This window comes from Peromyscus californicus, unplaced genomic scaffold (genome assembly GCF_007827085.1).
Source record: "Peromyscus californicus insignis strain IS unplaced genomic scaffold, ASM782708v3 Scaffold_24__1_contigs__length_46423439, whole genome shotgun sequence".
Classification (NCBI taxonomy): Eukaryota; Metazoa; Chordata; class Mammalia; order Rodentia; family Cricetidae; genus Peromyscus; species Peromyscus californicus.
The window spans coordinates 6781974-6802815 of record NW_026294535.1 but is presented as its reverse complement, the minus strand read 5'-3'; the positions used below and the strand labels follow the sequence as shown (position 1 = coordinate 6802815).

Sequence of the window (20842 nt, the reverse complement as noted above, 5' to 3'; positions counted from 1 at the left end):
TTGGAAGGTTAGAAATGCTTTATTTTTATTCTTAAACAAAGGAAGGATGGGGTGGGTATGTGGCCATTTGATGGTTTTTACCACTAAGAGCTAGAGTTTAGACTCTTCCACAGAATGTAAACACATCTATGTAATTCTCATCGCCATTCAACTTAGTCACTGAAAGAAGATTCACTATCTGAACTTTCTTCTATGGCTTTTTCACTTGCACCATTAGGCACTGGAGCATCTGGCTTCCTGAAAAAAAGAAAAAAGGAAAAATTTAAAGGTTTTTCCAGCTGAAAGCAAGCACTTACAAAGTGTGAATTAGGTTCATCTTGGAGTACTGCTGCTAACAAACCTGCCAGGCCTGTGTGCTTTACCAGGAACTGCACCCCAGTGGGCTGCCTCTGACTTCCACGGGTTGGGGATGAAGTGCTATTTCCGCTGAGGCCAAGGCACTCTTGCCAGCCCTGACACCCTGTGCTCCCTCAGCACTCTGCATCTCGTTACCATGGAGACAACTATAGACAGAGATGAGATGTGGATAGGCTGGCACGGCCAGTATTAAGTCCCTGCTGCCTCAAGTGTACACTGAGGTACAGATGGAAAGTGAGGAATGGAAAGAAAAACGAAAGCCCTGGAAACTCAGAAGCAGGAAGGGTTCAAGAAGGGCTAAGAAGCACGGCAACGTGGAAAGTTTGTGGGGGAGGAGCGCCTGGTCAAAGAAGGTTCTTAATGTCTATGGGACGTTTTCACTCACAAGTTTTTTGTGAAGAAGAATGAGTTGATTAAAAAAAATACTATCTCAAAGACAGCACAACAGGAAAACCGATTGTTTAAACCCCGACTTTGCATGAGTGTGTTACACTAAACAAACATAAAAACTTATAGGACTATTAAAAGTCACTGTGAGTGACTGGACAGATGGCTCAGTTGGTAAAGTATTTCTCCTGCAAGTGTGAGGATCTGAGTTCGGATCCCCTAAACCACGCAAAAAGCCAGAAGTGGTGACACATGCTTGGAGTCCCAGAGATGGTGAAGCGGGAAGTGGAGACAGGTGAGTCCTTGCAGCTTTCTGGTCAGTGAGTCTAAGCTACCTGGTGAAGTTGCAAGACAAGCAGAGACCTCATCTCAGACAACAGGAGGAACGGCACCCACAAGGCTGTCCTCTGACCTCCAGGGGATAAGCACATGTGTGCATGTGTGCACCTACACCCATATGTGCACCACACCCAGAAACACGTCCACACCTCCCCCCCCTAATATTCCCCCAAGACACAGCGTGTTTTCAGTGGACTTCACAGTGTCTGTGCTAGGAAGTGCCCACTCAACACCCATGCACCAGGCCTTAGCTTCTGCTCACTCTTAACCAGGGAGCAAATTAAATAGGGAAAGTAAACCGCTGGAGAAACCAAGAGAGAAAAGGAAGAAAAATGAGATGCTATGTGCTCTTCAAGTAAAGTTGCCAGATTACTGGATTGATTTCTGACTCAGGTCCCTTGGCTATTATTAAAGCTTCAGGAGAGACACTGAGTAGAAGTTATCACTATAATGAGGGAATACATTGTCTGCTTGTTACTTTCAGCTACTCAGAACTATGACTAAAATAAGGCTGACAGATTTGAATGTTTGGCTTGTTACTAAACATAAAGACATGCTGGCACTGTTTTTGCCTGTCAAATATAAACTCATGTGCTCTGCTGAGCAATGTTAGACTGTGTCTTTGAGGTGGTGACACGGACCCACCAAAGAAAAGCTTTGAAGGTCTGAAGTGGCATTTCCAGGTTTGACTGATGCTCTCTCTACCTAAAATACTGATACAGTCCATCAGCTGCATCACCTTTCACAGCTGCAAGAGCTCTGAGCCGAAGGCACAGCACAGGGCATGTTTTCCCATTAAGTTTCTCTCTGCTACACTGTTAATTTCTAACATCTCCACTGCTTTTCCAAGACAGGGCCTCACAATGTAGCTCTGAAACTCACTATGTAGACCAGGCTGGCCTTGAACTCATGGATAGCTTCCTGCCTCTGTCTCCCAGAGTGCACCACTATACCTGCCTTCCATTTTTTGTTAATTTTGAAGGGAAAAATTACTACAGGGCATTAGAAATAATAAAATTACTACATCAAAATTATATTAGCATCTATGACAACTCAAGCAAATGAAGCAATGTACATATTTCTCTAAAACAAGTGCTATCTAAGAAACGGGTTGGCCGGTTAGGGTGATGCATGCCTATAATCTCACTATTTGGGAGGCTGAGACAGGAGGATTGCTATGAGTTTATGGTCACCTGGCCTTCCTAGCAAGATCTGATGACAAAAAACAAAATAAATAAAAAAAATTAAAAGGTAGCCAGGCGGTGGTGGCACACACCTTTAATCCCAACACTTGGGAGGCAGATCTCTGTTAGTTCAAGGCCAGCATGATCTACAGAGTGAGTTTCAGGACAGCTAGGGCTACATAGAGAAACCCTGCATGAAAAATCAAACCAAACCAAACCAAAACCAAAACCAAACAAACCAAAAAGGTAAAAAGAGTTAAGTCTAGAAAGGAGCACAACTTAAAATGTAGTGCAATGTGACCATTTAAATGATATTAATTCTCCTGAGCCACAAACACGAGAGGTCCTTCCATCATCTTGATCTTCTACAACTTTTGCGTCTGGTGATTTATAGTTTTCACCGTCATTAACACCTATGAGAATATTTATGCGAAGATTTGATTTTTCTGTTTGTTTTCAGGCTATCGTAAATGGGATTGACTTCTTAGCTGTTTCTTTCCATTGTGTTGTGAGTTGGGGAAAATCCCTTTCTCTACCAGTAGGTAGTCCACATTTCTTTTCCCCTCAGCTCCCAGCAACTAATCTGCTCATTCTGTAACCCGCCACTTTGCTGAAAGTGCAAACTCTTCTGGTGGGGGCCTTTTGGGTCTTTAAACTACAAGATCATCTCATCCACAAACAGACAATAATTTAACTTCTTCCTTTCCTATTTGTATCCATTTATTTCTTTGTGTGAGGTGGGGGATGGAGGATGGGGTAAGCTTATTTATTACTGGTAGGAATATCTAATCACAAGGAAAATCAATATGGAAGTTCCTTAAAAACTGAAAAACAGAATTTCCATATGATTCATATATACCACTTTTGAGCATATTACCAAGAGTGAAAATCAGCTATCAACAGCAATACCTGCATATACATGTTTATTACTACACTCCTGACAATAACTAAGTCATAAAATCAGCCTAGCTGTTCATCAGTGGATTGACAAATAAATAAAATGTGATATATACACATAATGGAATTTTAGCAACAATAAAGAATGAGATTATTTCATCCGCAAGGAACCGGAGACCATCATGTTAAATGAAATAAGCTAGCCCCTCAAAGATAAGTATCATATTTTCTCATATGTGAAATCTGGTGGAGTGGAATATATGAAAATAAATCAGGGCTATTATCAAGGAGAGGAAAATAGAAATCAGAATAAGAGAGAGTAATAGCGTGTATGTGGTCAAAATAAATTATTTTTTACAATTAACATATGTTAATAAAGAAGAAAAAACTGTAAGTGCAATCATTCACGGATCTGCATGATGCTGTACTTTTACAGTGGCTAAGAACATGGACTCTACGGCCAGGCTCTTCCAATCCCAGCCTTGATACTCCCGTGTCAGGCAACTTGGCAGAGATGACCACTCTGTGCCCAGATATCTGGCTGGATTGACATGATGACAACATGACTAACTGTAAAGTGCTGAACAACACCTGGCACAGAGTAAGCACTAATGAATGTCACCTGTGTCATGTGAGTCTCCCCATCACACACCTACCATTTTCTAGGATCTAAGTTCCTCTAGGGCTAACGTGAATACCCCTGGGCTCTTGCCCTAAAGAAGCTGTTTTATTATTGGGGGAGACAAAAATGCAAATAAATTGTTACACAGTGTGACTGGACCTGTTGATGTGGGGAAAAAAACATAAATAACTGTTTGGGTTGGTCAGGAAAGACTCAAAAGACGTGAAAACACTGGTGGAGAATTTTCAGAGAGCAGTAGGACGTTTCCAGAAACAGATGGCGGAGCCAGGATGAGCACAGTCTGGGTAGGCACGGAAATGGGAGCACCGTGCTTCACGCTCTTGGGAACTTAGGACTTGGGTGGCACAGTCTTAGGTCACTGATGCAAACAACAGCCATCAGGATGTGTGGCAATCCAGGAGGTGAAGGGCGAGAGAAGGCCCTGGAAATTCACGTTTTCATTGAAATAGCAGATCCTGAGATTCTTAAATTCTCGCTATCTTTAGAATTGACGTAAACTCAGATACTAGAAAACTCACCATCTCAAGTGCACGAATTACAGGGGCTGGGCAGGTGCACAAGGCTGTGCACCACCACTAGCACTTAATTCTGTCTCTATGACCCTAAAAAGAAGCCTTTACACACTGGCAGGTACTCTGCATTCCCCTCTACCCCCAACTCCGGTCAATTAACGATGTGCTTTTTTCTAAAGATCTGCCTGTTCAGGACATCTCACATAAATGAGATCAGAGGATGCCCATCCACTGTGCCTGGGTTCTTTCAACTAGCATGATATATTCAAAGTTCATCCATGTTGCAGCATTACATCATGTCATTGTTTTTCCTGGTGAATATTATTCTATTATATACATATACCACATTTGCTTATCCATCATTAAATGAAAGACATTAAGATTGTTTTACTACTTTGTTACTACAAACAATGTCACTGTGAATATGTATGTACAAATTTTTCAATGAATAGATATTTTTGAGGCATATGGCAACTGTGTACCTTTAGAAATTTCATCATGTATATTTCTTGTACATAGCACTATGTTACACAGGACATCTCACACAGGTGTAAACTGCCTGGTGAGCACACTCACCCTATACTCTCCTCTCCCACTCACTTCCATGGTCCACCTTGTTCCCCCCGACAGTTCTGCTCCTACTTTCATGCCATACATACATATAGATTACACGTATCTATATGTAATCCAAGAACCATAACTAAGAGAAAACATTTATCTTTGTTGTTCTTGAGACAGGGTTTCTCTGGGTAACGGTTCTCACTGTCCTCGCTCTGTAGACCAGGCTGGCCTAGAACTCACAGACATCTGTCTGCCTCTTCCTCCCGAGTGCTTGGATTAAGCCACTGCCTGGCATCATATTTACCTTGTTAAGAAAGAAAGAGATTCATATTTAATTAAGTGTATGTATACGCCTCACGCAGGTGCAGGCTGACGGACAGTATCAAACCTCCTGGAGCTGGAATTAGAGGCAGTTGTCTGTAGTTCTTTGCACACTGTAGATATTGGTCTTCAGTGAAATGTGTAGCTAGCGAAGGTCTTCTCCCATTCTGTAGGCTGTCTATTCACTGGTTAACGGTCTCCCTTACCTATAGACCTTCCTAGCTTTATCAGGTCCCATTTCTGTTGTTGGCATTATTTCCTAAGGGACATTATCTTAGTCAGAAAGTCCCTGCCTGTGTCTGTTCCTGAAAGTGATTTCTCCACATTTTCCTCTAAATATTTCAGAACTCCGGGTCTTACATTAAGTGAGGCCTTTGATCCATTTGGAGCTTATACATAAATCTATCAGTATTCTTGTTGGCTCCTTGCTGCCCAACCACATGATGGAGCAAAAATTGCCTTTAAACTGATTAAAAATAGATCTCAATTCCAAAATATAGGTGGGTTTTCTTCGGTCTGTTTTTTCACTCATTCAATATTTTTAATTGCAGCTCTCAACGACTTACTAGCAGCTGTCGGCTAGAATACATAGGGCATTTGTGTTGGGACATGTACCCAGGACTCACAAATAATAAGCACACACTCCGCCACTGAGATACACTGTCATCCCTACTTTGTCTGATTTTTTTAACTTTTATTAATTCGAGAATTAAATATGTAAGTGGTGATTTTTTTTTTTTTTTTTTTTTTTTTTTTGGTTTTTCGAGACAGGGTTTCTCTGTGTAGCTTTGCGCCTTTCCTGGAACTCACTTGGTAGTCCAGGCTGGCCTCGAACTCACAGAGATCCGCCTGGCTCTGCCTCCCGAGTGCTGGGATTAAAGGCGTGCGCCACCACCGCCCGGCAGTGGTGATTTTTAATCATTTCTATTCCTCCCTCTTCCCTTCAACTCCTTCAGTACCTACCAACTCCCTCTCAAATTTATGACCTCTTCTATAATTTATATATATAATGCATATGTATATATACTAACTAAATATAGTGCATATGTATATGTGTATACACGAGTATATATCTCATATATATATATATATATATATATACATACATACACATACATGTCCTCCCTACTTAATCCATTCAGTGTTGTTCATATGTGTATGTTTCAGGCTGACCACTTGGGGTTGATTGGATAACCCAATTTCCCCTCTCACAGCAGCTACTGATTGCCTGCAGCTGTTCATCTAGGGGTGGAGCCTTGAGGTTCGTATTTCGTCAGTGTTCTCTCTGTTCAGAGCCCTAGAGTTTGTTCTTCCCTGAAGAGTGCCTGTTGCTATAACGTAGAGCTCTGACAGACCACTAATTTACAACAATATGTCTTTGCTACAGAATTGGAAGTGGAGATGTTCAGTTTGAATAAACAGTGTATAATTTTAAAAGATCATATTCTGTGTATGAAATAATGTCTGCTGAAAACATGATAGTATACAGACAAGTAGGATTATAAACAAGCTTTGACCCCAAAACTTGGGAAATCCATGGTTTAGAGCATTCACAAGTCACAACTAACATTCATTAACCACTCACTGCTTGTCCAGAGCTCTCCTGAGCACCTACACCATTACTGCGGAGCTTAACCATTCTATTTCCCATTTTACAGATCAATTCATGGTTCTAGAGATACAAGGACAGTGTGGCCTTTCATCTCAACTGCCTCATGCAGATGTCTCTAGCCTAAGGTGGCCTGAACCGCCTTCATCACCATGAACGTGCTCCTGAGCTGCACAGGGCCAAGGCTAATCCGTCATCCCAGAGGCACAAAGGTAGTCATTACTAGGTAATACTGATATTAGTTCTGAGACACAAAGCGGTGGTACTTTTGTTTCCTGGTAAGAAAATCTAGGCATTGATTGAAAGAATTCTAAAAGGATGATTTACTATTCTGTATTTCAGGATACAACATTAAAGCAGTTTGATCTCTGAAAAAAGATTAATTAAAAGTTTCAATTGTCCCCTTAACCTAAGTATGACAGTGACATTCCCAAGTCTTTTTATGTCAGCAGCACCAAGACTAATTTTGACAAGCTGAAGATTTAAAAAAAAATAATTAAAACAATTAGAAGTATCAAACAGATACTTGTTCAGTACTTATCAAATATTTTCATCAGTTTTGTAGACATCTCAAATTCAAGGACAGGCATAATTTTCCAGTAAAACTGCCAGGCTTTCTCATAAAAACTTTTACTTTCAAACAGCATGCTTTTGGTCTCCAGCCTTTGATGTGCCACACCAGTCCGACAGCATGCTTACTGACGGGTGTTTCTTTCTCCCTCAACTGCAGTTCTGCTCTCTGTCCAGGCCAGACAGATCTAGACTAGCTCTTCCACAGTTCTATGAACTTGTCTTACTACCTGAGGATAATAAAAACAGAAAGTTTTGTTTATACTTTTAAGGAAAAGAGAATCAGCACACTCTTTACTCAAAGTTCTTGGACGAGGTTTATTTTGTACCTAATCTAAATAAAACTATGTTTCCCCTTGGATGGTACATTTCCTCCTTGTACATCACATCAAACTTCCTTCCCCAAGTGAAGGTCCCTAACTTGTGTAACCCCGATTCCACAGCCCCAGACTTCCCCTGTGAACAAGGTGGCTGTTATACTTATATTAAGCTAATGGAGATGGAAATGGTTGTAGCGGTGATTGCCTAAGTGAGTCAGTCCACTCCAGCCAGTGCCCCTGGTGGCCAGTGGCATGTATCTCTGAGGTAATGGGTCAGAAGGCAGCCTCTAGGCTGTGGTTGAGAAGCAGCTTTTCTGTAAGGCCATGCTGTTACTGGAATCCTACCCTACAACTTGGCACCCACCTCACAACTAACTGTTTCTCAACATTTACAGACAATGACATACACCCACATTTGCTAAGGGTGATATAAGAACACACTGGGTGGGTGTGGGTTTTGCCCCTGGATCACGCTTACCGATCTATTAAAGTGACAATACCTAATACTCTTAAAGAATAAGGAGTTACCTGGGCCAATGAAATAGGGGAAGGGGTTCCAAGGAGAGTTAAGACAGCATATAAAAATGTCAAAAGGGAAGAGAATGATGATCTAGTCAGAGAAACATAGGTCATTTGCAATGGTCACATAAAATGAACATGTATAGAACTAGCAAGAGCTTGAGAAATACTCCAGGACATAATGGGAAAAGCATTTACATGCAACAGTGAGACACTACATGTTAAAGGCAAGAATGACGTTATGAGCAAATACACTTGGCTTTACTGGATGGCTTGACAGAGAACACAAAACCAAATCAGGTGCTACCATACTAACTCCTCAGGTGAGAAAGGATGAGAGTCGGGAGAGCAGCAATGGGTAGGTAAGCACGTGGTAAAAGGTCAGCGATATTAAAACTGAGAAAAATCATAGTGATTGACACAGTAGGGTCGGGAAGAGGGAAGACGCAAAGGTGATCTTCAAGTTGCTAGTATGAACAGTGTGAATGAAAGGGCCATGAATCAGTTTCATTTGGGAAGGAGATGAATGAAACCATCAGCAGCCGAAGACTGGCTATGCAGCCCGTGGGGATGTTTCCAGGACACCGGCTTTCCTGTCTCCCCAGAGGGAAATATCATCTTTTTAAAGGTCATTTTTGATCTCTGTTATTATTTATGGCCTATTGTATATTTCCAGAAGCAGAAAGAATCCTAATTGATGGTAAATCTACTTATAATTATACAACTCAAGCACCAAAATAGATTGAATCCAAATGTTCAATTCTTATTAAAATACATGCCACAATCCATCTACTTTTAAAATGTCAGAAACAATTTCCAGAACACATATTAAACATTCCAGATATGCTTTGCTCAATTCAGCAAGCCAGGCTATTGTAGTCAAGCCTTTTGCTACTTGGAAACACACCAAATGAACATAAATGTTGGAAAATCCATTGTTGGCAGCTTTAAAGGCATTCTTGAATTTCACATTTTTTAAGATAAAATATGAGAAGATGACTTTTATGGTATTTCATTTCCAAAATGCACACCTTCTCCTGACGTGCTGAAGCCAAGAAAAATTCCAAAGCACACTGCTAGCACAGTTTGAATGCCCGGGTGACACAGGGGTGAATGCAAGCTCCAACCAGACAGGCTCTTTACAAGAATCTGGAGACTTGCAAAGCAGAAGGCTTGTGAGGAACCCATTAAGATCTATAATTTATTGAGATGAACCACATGGTCAGGCTGGCTTGGATGGAATGAATTATTATCAAAGCTCCGAGCTGTGATTTCTTAGCATTTCCAAAAAATATTTTATAATACACATTCAAACTGGCATCCTTTTCATAATAACCATTAATGTGCACCTAGGATACTGTTTATCCGAGTTATTTCTCAGTCTTGCTTAATCTAGGTCACTGTAGAACACATTTCTTAAGTATTATGACCTTAAGTAAAGGAGAGGTGGATAATATTTTGTCATAGCACCCCCAAAGGAGAAGTCAGTATGGGAAAAACAAAAACAAAAAACAAGAAACCCAAAGGCCCATCTACCAAATTCTGACCAGTGTTATCACTGAATCTCATCTCTTGAAGTGTGCAAGGGCTAGTTTTAGTAGCCTAGGAGATTTCCTTTTCTTTTTTTTTAACATAGCAGGGGCAAGATTTATGACGATGATAATCTCAACTATAAAACACTGTATAGGAAACAGTACAGAGAACTTGAAATGTTTTTTTTTTTGTTACAACTGACAGATTTAGTACCGTGTCAATATGATTTTATTAGAAATACTACTTACTCAAGAAGCTCTGGGTCCAGCCCTTCTGATATCATTTTGTTTCTGATTGCCATCACTGGAACACCCTAAGCAAAAGTCAAAAGATAATAATTCAGTTATTAGAAAGCCTTCTTCATTATTTCCATGAACCACCTAAAAGAATACATTGAGGTACATCATCATTTAAAGCAGGTCTTCTTTGCTTCTACTGCTGTATGTGCCAAGCATTTGAATGACCTCAGGGCACACTGATCTGATGGAATCAGCATTATCTAATCCACATAAACACAAACCAAGTCACTTAAACTATCTCATGGCCACTTCTGCTGTGCAGGATGAGGAGATTACATTCTCATCCAAAGACAGAAAGCATCGACAGCCCAGATGACTAGAAGTTTAGCTAAACTGATAGAATGAACAGTTAACTATGCTTTTCAAATGAAAACCAAAGTTTCAGAGCTTTTCAAAACATAGCACATACCAACGTAAGTGTTCATGTAATAAGCAAATATCCCGATTTCATTTAGACACCTTAGGCATGTAGAATTCAAGAAATATATTGAACATCTTCTCAACACCACTATAAACATGAAGCAAGGACAATATAGGCGATAAACTGAGAAACACCAAGAATATATGAATATCTGCATTCAGAGTAAGAATAGCAAAGTATAAGAGAAGGATACATCAGAAATGAATACAAATTTATTTGAAAAAAGAACTCATTTGATGAATAAACAAACTCCATAGCTTCACATCACTGAATGTGGATGTCTCAAAACCTTTGGCAGCAGTAAGTGGTTCCTGGAAGTAGTACACCCCACAATTAATTCAAACTGAAGTGCATGATGAACTGAACTGAGGTGTTTCGGTCAGTACTTGTCTGTGTTGTAGCATGCGGCACTACTGAAGCCTTGGTTCTTGACACACGGCATGTGTACTTTGCCCTGTGCATGCCATCAAGCCACATGGCATTAGGAATGCCACCTGACACACCTCTGCTTGGATTCAATACTATTGCACGTTATGAGCTGCAGTGCCTTTTTCTGCCCTTATAGAAACAATGGCTTAATTATGGAAGACAAACTTTAGTCATGATTGCTCACTGTTGTGCCTCGGCATATAAGTGTCAAAATAGTATAATCTGGGTTGTAGCATGGTCAAATGTTTGAAGTTACAAATTGCTGCTTGAGTTTCATTAAAAACAAAGTTTGGGTTGGAGACAGCTCAATGGTTGAGAGTACCTGCATCTCCCAGAGGCCCAGAGCTTGGCTCCCAGCACCTGTCGGGCAGCTCACAACCTGTTGGGAACACAAAGGTCCGTGTGCTTATGGACAAGCACCAGGGAAACCAGGAATGTTAAACACACAGGGCTGTCTCTTCAATGGAAGCAATGTATAACCTGTTTTTTTTTTTTTTTTTTTTTGCCCAGAAGTCTGGGAATGGATGTGGCTAATAGCCTAGGTGATCTGTGTGCAATCTGTATGGCCAGGGGCTCTCCTAGGCTCCCCAAAGCAGGATGGACTGGAAATATCAATGGTCTAGGTGACCTCTGTGCTATCTGTATGGCCAGGGCCCAGCTAAGTTCCCACAATTAGGACCAGAGGTAGCTAATAGTCTAGATAACTTCTACATATATGTATGACTGAGACCATACCAGAGCCTCCCTAGGCCCTTAAGATATCTCTAGTACCCATCTTCATGGGAAAAGTGACATGTACTTTGAGAAGAGTGTTGGTGTAATTATATCTCCTTGTGCAGAGGGGATTGTGTTACACCTGGAAACTGTTTTGCAAAATTGTACTGTACTTAGATATGCCTAAAATAAACTACCTGGTGTCAGATTCTAGAAGTCTGAATCGGTACCAACTACTGAGTTGTGTTGAACAGGATTTCCTTCTTGCCTCGTGAGGACAGTTGCTCTGTTGGCCATGGTGTCTGCAGAGACCCCCACAATAACTGTCTGGAACTCTAGCTCCAGGGGATCAGACACCCTCTTCTGGCCTCTGTAGGTATACACAAACACACACACACACACACACACACACACACACACACACACACACACTCCAATTAAAAAAATTGATCAAGGAATTCTGGCTTGTGATTAAAACAGAATTAGCAACAATTCCTGAAATAGTTTTAAAAAATTTTGCTATTTTTTTAAACTATGTGTTTATATGAAGTGGTGTTCTCATCACTGATTAGAAAATAAAATATGAGGCTGGAGAGATGGCTCAGAGGTTAAGAGCACTGGCCACTCTTCCAGAGGTCCTGAGTTTAATTCCCAGCAACCACATGGTGGCTCACAACCATCTATAATGAGATCTGATGCCCTCTTCTGGCAGAAAGCATACATGTAGGCAGGACACTGTATATATAATAAATAAAAAAATCCTACAGTATCAACATTCAACCAAATTTTAATTGTTTACGTAGATAAATGAGAACATCCATCTCTTTAGTTTAAAATTTATTTTAACCTTTAAAAGGTAGAAAACCATATACATGCTCATGAGTTGTTTTTAAACACCTTTTCATGATCTATTATCAATAGGGGTTTGATTTCTGTACCTGCTTTACATAAACAGATATGCCTGAGGTTGTATAAAAATTGTCAGGAGAAAGAGATTCAACAAACGGAAAAGGTTTAAGCAACCTGCTTCACTGTGCCCTAAATATTAGATGGACAAGTATCAATAATTCCAACCTAGAATTCTTTCCAGAGCTGTTTCCCCAAAATAACTAGTCCCATAAGGCAGAGTTACTGTGTTCTGAGTAGTGAATTATGACAGGTCTGGAATACAAAGAAAAAGAAGATAAAACTCTGGGCCTTTGATCACTTACAAAGTTAGAGGAAAGACTACTGAAACACTGAATACAAACCAAAACAAAAAGCCCATCCTGTACAAACAGACTAACATATGGAGTAGAGTAAGCAAGAGGTTAAGACAAGCCCTACTCTTGAAGTAGATTTTCTAAAACCAAGGCCTGAGTAAAATGGATTTACAACCCAAATCTACTGCTTAACTTTCTACCAGGGGATTAGTCTAAGTGTCCACCCTTCTGAGAGAAGCTTCATTTTGCAGTGAATAGTGGTGAATAGAACCACATCTGGCCAAAGGACAGAGGACGAGTGCCCGTGGAGTGCTCAGCTCCCAATGGGGACATCTATGTCACACCTGCTGTCACAGGGCCCAGGACCCATCACGAAAGAGGAGGGAGAGACTGCAAGAGGCTGGGGTCAGCTTCAAACAGTGTTTCTGGACGTGACAACCACTGCCCAGAGGAGCTCTCGGCTCCCCTGGCTGCCTGCACAAAAGCCGCATAAGATCGAACCAGTCCAAAGGCCAGCATGGATGCGGGGGTGGGGAGGGGCGGTGGGGGGCGCTTAGCAAGTGTCACTGTTACCAACCGCTCTTGGCAGTTGCTGGCTGCGTGCGAGGGACAGTCAGCTTTCTTCAGGGATGTGGCCCCTGGTAGGCTGCCACGCTTGAGTGCCTGGCCCTCCACCACGCACACACCGGCAACACTAACTGGTATCAGTGCATTAAACACATTACGGAGGCCATGAGTGGGAGCTGGGACATGTGGGGGTGGTGATGGGACCTAGTTAACTATTTAGGATAACGGAACGTAAGAAGTTTAGAACATTTCATTTTCCAAAAGCACTGACTCAAAGTCATGAAGGATAAAAGGGAAAAGAACAGAGTTCATGCCATATTTCCTAAAAGCAACAACAAGAAGAACCAGACAGCCTCTCAGCTTCTATTAAGTATGATTTGATGTCAGAAGGTCTTTCTACAAGCACAACTACGTGATTTATTTATCATATGTTAGCATAAGCCACAGGACATCACTGGAAAGGTTACAAAAATAAATTACAAAACCCAGAAAGCAGAAGGGAAGAAAAATGAGGTTAAAAAAAAAAAAAAAACCAAAACAAAACCCAAACAAAACAAAAAAGCAAAAAAACTCCAACACCAGCGTCTCCTAAACTACAGCACAAAAAGTGTATATAAGGCAAAGTGGGGTGGGTGGGTGGCGGTGGCTGGAAACACACAAGTGAGAACCAGGGATGCTGGGAGAATCAGATCAACTCCCCATTCTAATAGATTCATGGAACTGATTATAGTCAAAGAATAACAGACATCTGAGCCCGGAGCTCCATATTTTAACCTGACTTTTCTGGAACCAGTTACAGAAGGAGAACACAGAACTATCCAAAGTCCAGTGAGCTTTCTGTCACTTTTGTATATTGATACAGATAAAGGAAAATACACCCGTTTTTCAACCGTCCGCCCTGCAGAGGCTTCTAATCACACCCTGATGTAAATCTCATAAAGTCTGATGAAAAACAAAACCACCAGTTGGGCCTGTGTTCCGAGGACAGGACCTGCCGTTGTATGTGCGGGGACGCTGCTCGGGAAATGTGCTGTTTGCTCGTCTCGGTAGGACGTCAAGTAACAAGAGTGGTTCACTAGCCATCAAAAAGAAGTGTCCAATTTCTAGTCACGAAGAGACAAAGCTCCTGGTGGTCTGAGGAGGACACAGGAGACCTTGAAATGAAGTCTACGGAACTGTGGGGTTTTCTTTGGCAAGCGGTAAGGGCAGCCTGTCCAACAGAAGTAATGAAGGGGAGAGGAGGCAGCCATGGGTCTGCATTTGCGTCACTGGAGAAAGTGTGTAAAGAAGCCATGCTAATGAAATTAGAATGGCAGCGCTAATGGTTAAATGCTAGTTTCTTATATCACAAGAACTGTTGGGAGGTCTCCAGGCCTGCCAATATTTACACAATAATCTGCTGTTGTGTTAATGGGAACCAAGCTACTAAATCTCTCTATAAACCATGCTGAAATTTTCCTAAAGTTTTAGATCTGAAGGAAAAAAAAAAAAGAGCTATGCTTCTTGAAAAAAAAATAACAAATAACAAAACCAAATCCTTATATTTTAGGCCTTTTTCCTATCATTTTATGAATTTGAATCCAATAACTTAGTTGTAAGAAGTGGAAACCATGAAGTCCTTCCCTTACATAGAGCAAGCATAATACAAGTCTACTGAGCTGACAGGAAGGCAGAACTTGTTTTTCAGAGGGAGCAGTGGGGAAGGACACCTGTAACCCAAGCTCTCCAGGCTCAGGCAGAAGGTCCCAAGTCTGGGGCCAGTCTGGGTTACACAGCAAGGCTCTGTCTCAAAACCATTTTCCACTTGCAAAGAAAGAGGTGTGCAGAAACTGTGGGATGTTCTGGGCTGGAAAAGAAGCCACTACATGCTAATGCGCTTCTATGACGTGGTGAAATGGACTCAACTGTATCTTTGCCTTCTGATGTTCCAAAAGTGCTACTTTTATTCATTTATTTAGGTTTGTTCAGGTGTTTATTTTGAGACAAGATTTCATGTAGCCCAGGCTTGCCTTCAAATAAGTTATGTAGCTTGGGGCTAGCCTTGAATTCCTGATCTTCTGCCTTCACCTTCCAAGTTGTGGTATTACAGACATGCATCTCCATGGTTAAGAATGCCATTGTAAAAATTTATTGGTTTTTATTTTATGTGCATTGGTGTTTTGCCATGGATGTCGGGTCTCCTGGAACTAGAGTTACAGACTGTTGTGAGCTGTCATGTGGGTGCTGGGAATTGAACCAGGGTCCTCTGAATGAGCAGTCAGTCCTCTTAACAGCTGGGCCATCTTTCCAGCCCAAGAATGCCATTTTAAAAACACACTGCATTTTATAAAGTGGTATGGTCTTATGTCAAGGATAAAATTTTCATTATATATATATTACATATATACTCGATAAAAATATATATAATTTGTTTGCTGACCAAATCATAAAACAAAACACATACTCAATGATTTTTTTTTCTCCTGGAAGCTTCCAGTAAAGGAATATGAAATGACTTTAAATAAATATCTTCTAGACTTTAACACAAATATAGCTATCTAAAGAAGGAAGCTTTGCAAGACTCTGTAAGACAAGTTACAAAGACTTGGACAGATCTAGAAAATGCTGTGCTCCCATATTAATGTGGAGATTGTTCCTTCTAAGTGTTTCTATCTTGAACCTAAATATGTATGCGGGTCACAAATCTTGCCCAGTACCAAACAGCCATTTCTAGGAAAACGAGTAGTGACTGAGTTCTTTTGCAAGGATTATTTCAAGAGATGAGCATCCTTCTCATTGACTGCTCATCTGCCATCTTCACAGACGCAGGGACAGCTCACAGGAAGAAATGGGTAAAGGCACACCAGCCATTCTCAGGGCTCAGGAAGTTGGTAAGGCAATCCCTGTGACTTTATTCATAGAATAAACACATTTTAGCAGTTCTGTCTCTGTGTTTTAGGGATAAGAAATTAAACTTCACCTGGATGCATATGAAGCTTAAAACCTTTAAGAAAATCATTTCCAAAAGTTAGGAATCTATTATGAGATCATTTAAAACATAGCTACACCAGTTTCCCCATGTTATTAACACCATCCTACGCCCCATAAAATACACTTATAACATAATAAACTCGTGCTAATGGCCAGGAGGGCATAAAATAGTTTCTTTCATCTGTAACTACTCAAGTATTTGTTGATTTAAGAGTAACTTGAAGCTTCGGGAGACCCAATTTCTTCCCTTTAATGTCATGTGTAAGTGGTAGACAGAATCTGTCTATCTATTTATCTATCTATCTATCTATCTATCTATCTATCTATCTATCTATCTATCTATCTATCTTGAGGCAAGTAGCCTTGGACAGCCTGGAGCTCACTGTGTAGACCAGGCTGGTCTTGAAATCACAGAGATCCACCTGCCTCTGCCTCATTAGTATTGGGATTAAAGGTGTGCACCACTGTACCTGGCTTGGCATGTAGAATTTTAATGCTTGCTTTGACAGGCTCATCAATGGTGGAATCATCACCTCATTCCAATCAGATAACTTCTTACTATAAATGTATTCACTTTCATTTTAAATTTTATTATACTTTAACTTTCTAAATTAGAAAATAACTTAAAATGTTTATTTAAATTATGCATATGTATATGCCTGGGTCTATATGAAGTACCCTCAGAATCTAGAAGAGGGTGCCAGATCCTGGAGTTAAGAGTTATGGGTGTTTGTGAGCAGTGTGATGTGGGTGCGGAAACAGAACTCAGGTCTTCTGCAAGTATAAATATTCTTTATACTACTGAGCCTTCACTTCAGCTCCCCAAAATTAATTATAAAATCATTAGAATTTGCTAATCAAATTACGAGTCTATGAATTCAGATGTTAAAAGCATGCACATATTGTTCAAGTAAATTTAAAGCCATTTCTCCAAATATAGCAATAAAAGCAATAGAGAAGATTCTAGTGATTTAAGTCACAGAATATTTACTTCTGAGTTAATATTCTAGTTAAGGTAAGGTGTTTAGGCAGCCACATTATGATTCTCACATTCTTTGACCTTAATAATCCATGTACACACAAAAAAAGATGGCCAGAGTTAAGCACCCATGGAGGCTACAGAGCCAGAGTAAAGAGCCTTGAATCTGGTAATGACATCATCAGCCTTGATCTAAGCAACTAATTAAAGGTCTTTGTGAACCTAGGTCAGGAAATGAAAGACATTGCTGTGTGCTGGAGACTTTTCAGGACTGTTCAGGTCTGGACCTGCTGACAGGCATCCTCTCCCTCCTGAGGAAGCCTGCTTCCTATGATAGCTCACAGGTTTTATTGTTTGTCTCATAAATTAACCCAAATGCTTGATAAATAAATTAACAGGAAAGGTGCGAACTATGTATTTCAAAAAGGAATAAGCAAAAGGAAGTAACTGCTTAAATTCCAGTGGTTGTTTTTCCCCTTTACCCATTTGGAAAACTTTCAGGGGTGGTCCCTTATTTCTGGCAGGGGTGGAAAGTATGGAAGAGAGAACAGCACGGATGAACAGCAGCTGGGAACTAATGTACAGGGGGTTGGAGTGAAGGAAGGCCGTGGCTTTCAGCAGGCACAGCGATCCTTCCAGTCAGTGCCTGTACCTGAGAGAGGCTGGAGAAGATGCTGTGCCTTCCTACAACCTCTGGAGAGCTAAGAGAGGTTGTGTAAATGAAGGGCATGAAGCCAACAGTGCTTGCTTACTTGTGCCTTCTCTGTGTCCAGGATGGAGGAGGGCAGGTGTTGGGCTCCAGTGGTTTAATACACTGAAACCAATTTTATTGGCCTTCAGCAAAGTTGGATGAAATGGATACTTGACTTTAAGAAGCTATTTCAGATAACGCATCTTATGTAGTATCTAAATTATTTTAATTATAATGCCATTCATACAAAAATCTGATGACTTCAAGAAAAGTACATTCTTACCACATTTACTTTTATGCAGGTGCTGGGGACTGAACTCAAGTTGTTAGGTAAGTGTCTTAACCTGCTGAGCCATCTTGCTGGCTCTCAACTACATTTTGAATATTATTTTGCATTTTCTATTTTCTTATTTTCTACTTACCCCTTTTAACTTACTTAAAATTTTTATTTTATTTTTATTTGTGTGTGAGTGTGTGTGTGTGTGTGTGTGTGTGTGATGTGTGCACACTCCTGTGTGTGTGTGGTGTGCTTGTTGGTGCCTGCAGTGGTCAAAAGATGGTATCAGATCCCCTGGAGCCAGAGGGACAGGCAGCTGTAAGCTCTCTACTGTAAGGTGCTGGGAACCAAACCCCAAGAGGATCGAGAAGCATTAACTGCTGAGCCATCCCATCCACCCCTAAAACTTGTGTGTAAATGAAATCCATTTCAAAGTGTCTAATACCACATTAAAAACAATGAACGCAAGTGTACTGGGGCCAAGTGTCGATCAGCAACCCTGGGAGGGGAGACCGGCCTCCACGCACGCACGTACATCAGTGTCTTGATCTGTGGCTGTTCCTCATATGTGACTGAGGACTTTTGACCTTCCAAAGGTTCACAGTTGAAAATAGATTTCCCAGGCACACTAAGCACCATGCACAAAAGCAGTACGGCAAACAACTAGTTTCTGGAAACAAATGAGCACGTTGATAAAAGCGCCACAGAGAAAGATCTGCAACACTGGCACGCAAACACACTGGACTACGGAAGTACGGCAAGGGTGGAATCAGTGAAGGGGACAGCTGAGGAATCAAGGGGTCATAGGCGACAGCAGCAGCAGACACGGACACCCATATAAGACAGAAGCAGCGGTCTGCTGCATGGCAGCTATTTCCTGCAGTCTGTCTTTATCACACCTCAGGGAAAACATGAACGCTCACATCTGAGTTAGACTTATTGTCTATTGCTAACACCCATATTTATAAAAACAAAAAGTGTTTTTTTGTTTTGTTAAAAAAAAAAGATAAACGAAGCTGGGCCAGGTATCACATCACAGGCTTGTAATTCTAGCTACCTGGGAGGCTGAGGCAGGAAGACAACATGTTTAAGAACTGTCTGGACTCCAGAGTGAATGCAGGGCCAGTCTGGAAACTTAGTGAGGACTTGTCACAAACAACAAAACAAAACAAAATAAAACAAGAGGTGGGCACTGGTGGCGCACGCCTTTAATCCCAGCACTAGGAAGGCAGAGGCAGATGGATCTCTAGGTTTGGGGCCAGCCTGGTCTATAGGGTGAGTTCTAGAACAGCCAGGGCTACACAGAGAAAGCCTGTTTTGAAAAACCAAACCAAATCCAAAGTTCAAAAGAAGCTTATAGATACAGCTCGGAGGCAGAACCCCTGCCTAGCTTTGGGAGGTCCCACATCAGTCCCCAGCACTAAAAGAACAAAGTCAATAAGAAAACCCCCAACACACAAAAAGAAAAATACATCATTTAAAGGCACATTTCTTTTTGTTTCGGAGACAGGGACTCACTGTATAACCCAGGCTGACCTGTATTTCATATGTAGCCCAGGTGGTCCTTAAATCTGTGATCTTCCTGCCCCAGCCTCTCAAGTCCCGGGAGTCCAGGATCTGCCACAATGTCAGGCAGGAATATTTCTTAACTTTATGTACACCATGACTTGCTCTGAGCTCCCCAACTTCCAAGGTAACATGTAGAGGTTTAAAAGAAAAGCAAAAATGATTGAAAACCCAGTCTTTATAGACTTTATAATTGGCATGAAAATATTTTACAAATAGCATTCTTAGAGTTCAGTTCACTGACACTGGGAGAAAATTAGTAATTTTTATATTAATCAAAAGTATGACAAGTTTTCTTTCTAGATTCTCTGCTATCAAGTCATAGGCAACATTTTGACTGTTAGGTTCCCTGTTTAAGGGAAGTTCTTGTACTTCTATGAGGTAGGATGCGGAAGAGAGGGCCTATCAGAGGCCACCCAAGTCCCATTTATCCCAGCTCCTACTTCCTCCTCATGGGTCCACCGCACTACAGAGACCTGTCACACTGACACGGTCATCACTTAGTTGTCACAAAACAGGAAGTTTGCCACATCACTGGGTATGTGGCTTCCCTTCAGCAAGCAGCATGAGACTTACCTTTCATCCTGACAATCTTCCTACGTTAGAATAAACAGCCTTGACGTTTACTATTAAATATATACATCATACAGATTTACTATTATATATATATAATATATTTATTATAAAACCTCAGGTATTACAAAAAAGAAACACATACACTCTTAGAAGTAAAATATACTTGTTAAACTAAATCTGGGACCAGTGTTCAACAGCTGGCATCACCACAAACCATAACTCTGTCCTTTGGTCACACGGTTGTAGTGATAAGCAACCTATCCTGGAGCTTCTTAGACCATGGGAAGCCACACTATACTCATATAAGAAGGGTCTGGGTATCAACTACTCTTAAAGTAACTCGACCTTGCTTGCTCTCTAAAGGGAGCTCTACATCATGCTTGACTGCTTCCCCAGGTC

The 20842-nt window shown here is 41.0% G+C and overlaps 1 protein-coding gene across 4 annotated transcripts in view; it reads right to left on the bottom strand.

Annotated features, from left to right (window-relative positions):
• Positions 1-20842, bottom strand: part of Washc3 (WASH complex subunit 3) — a 47263-nt gene continuing 26421 nt past the window's right edge. For 2 of the 4 annotated variants that reach the window (XM_052753039.1, XM_052753040.1), the window contains exons 6-8: positions 11224-11280; positions 10001-10065; positions 1-237 (exon numbers count right to left, since the gene is read on the bottom strand). In XM_052753039.1, the coding sequence (XP_052608999.1) occupies positions 153-237; positions 10001-10065; positions 11224-11280 (207 nt within the window). In that variant the 3' untranslated portion in view covers positions 1-152. The remainder of the gene's footprint in view (positions 238-10000; positions 10066-11223; positions 11281-20842) is intronic. The other 2 variants (XM_052753041.1, XM_052753042.1) reach the window with 1 other exon arrangement.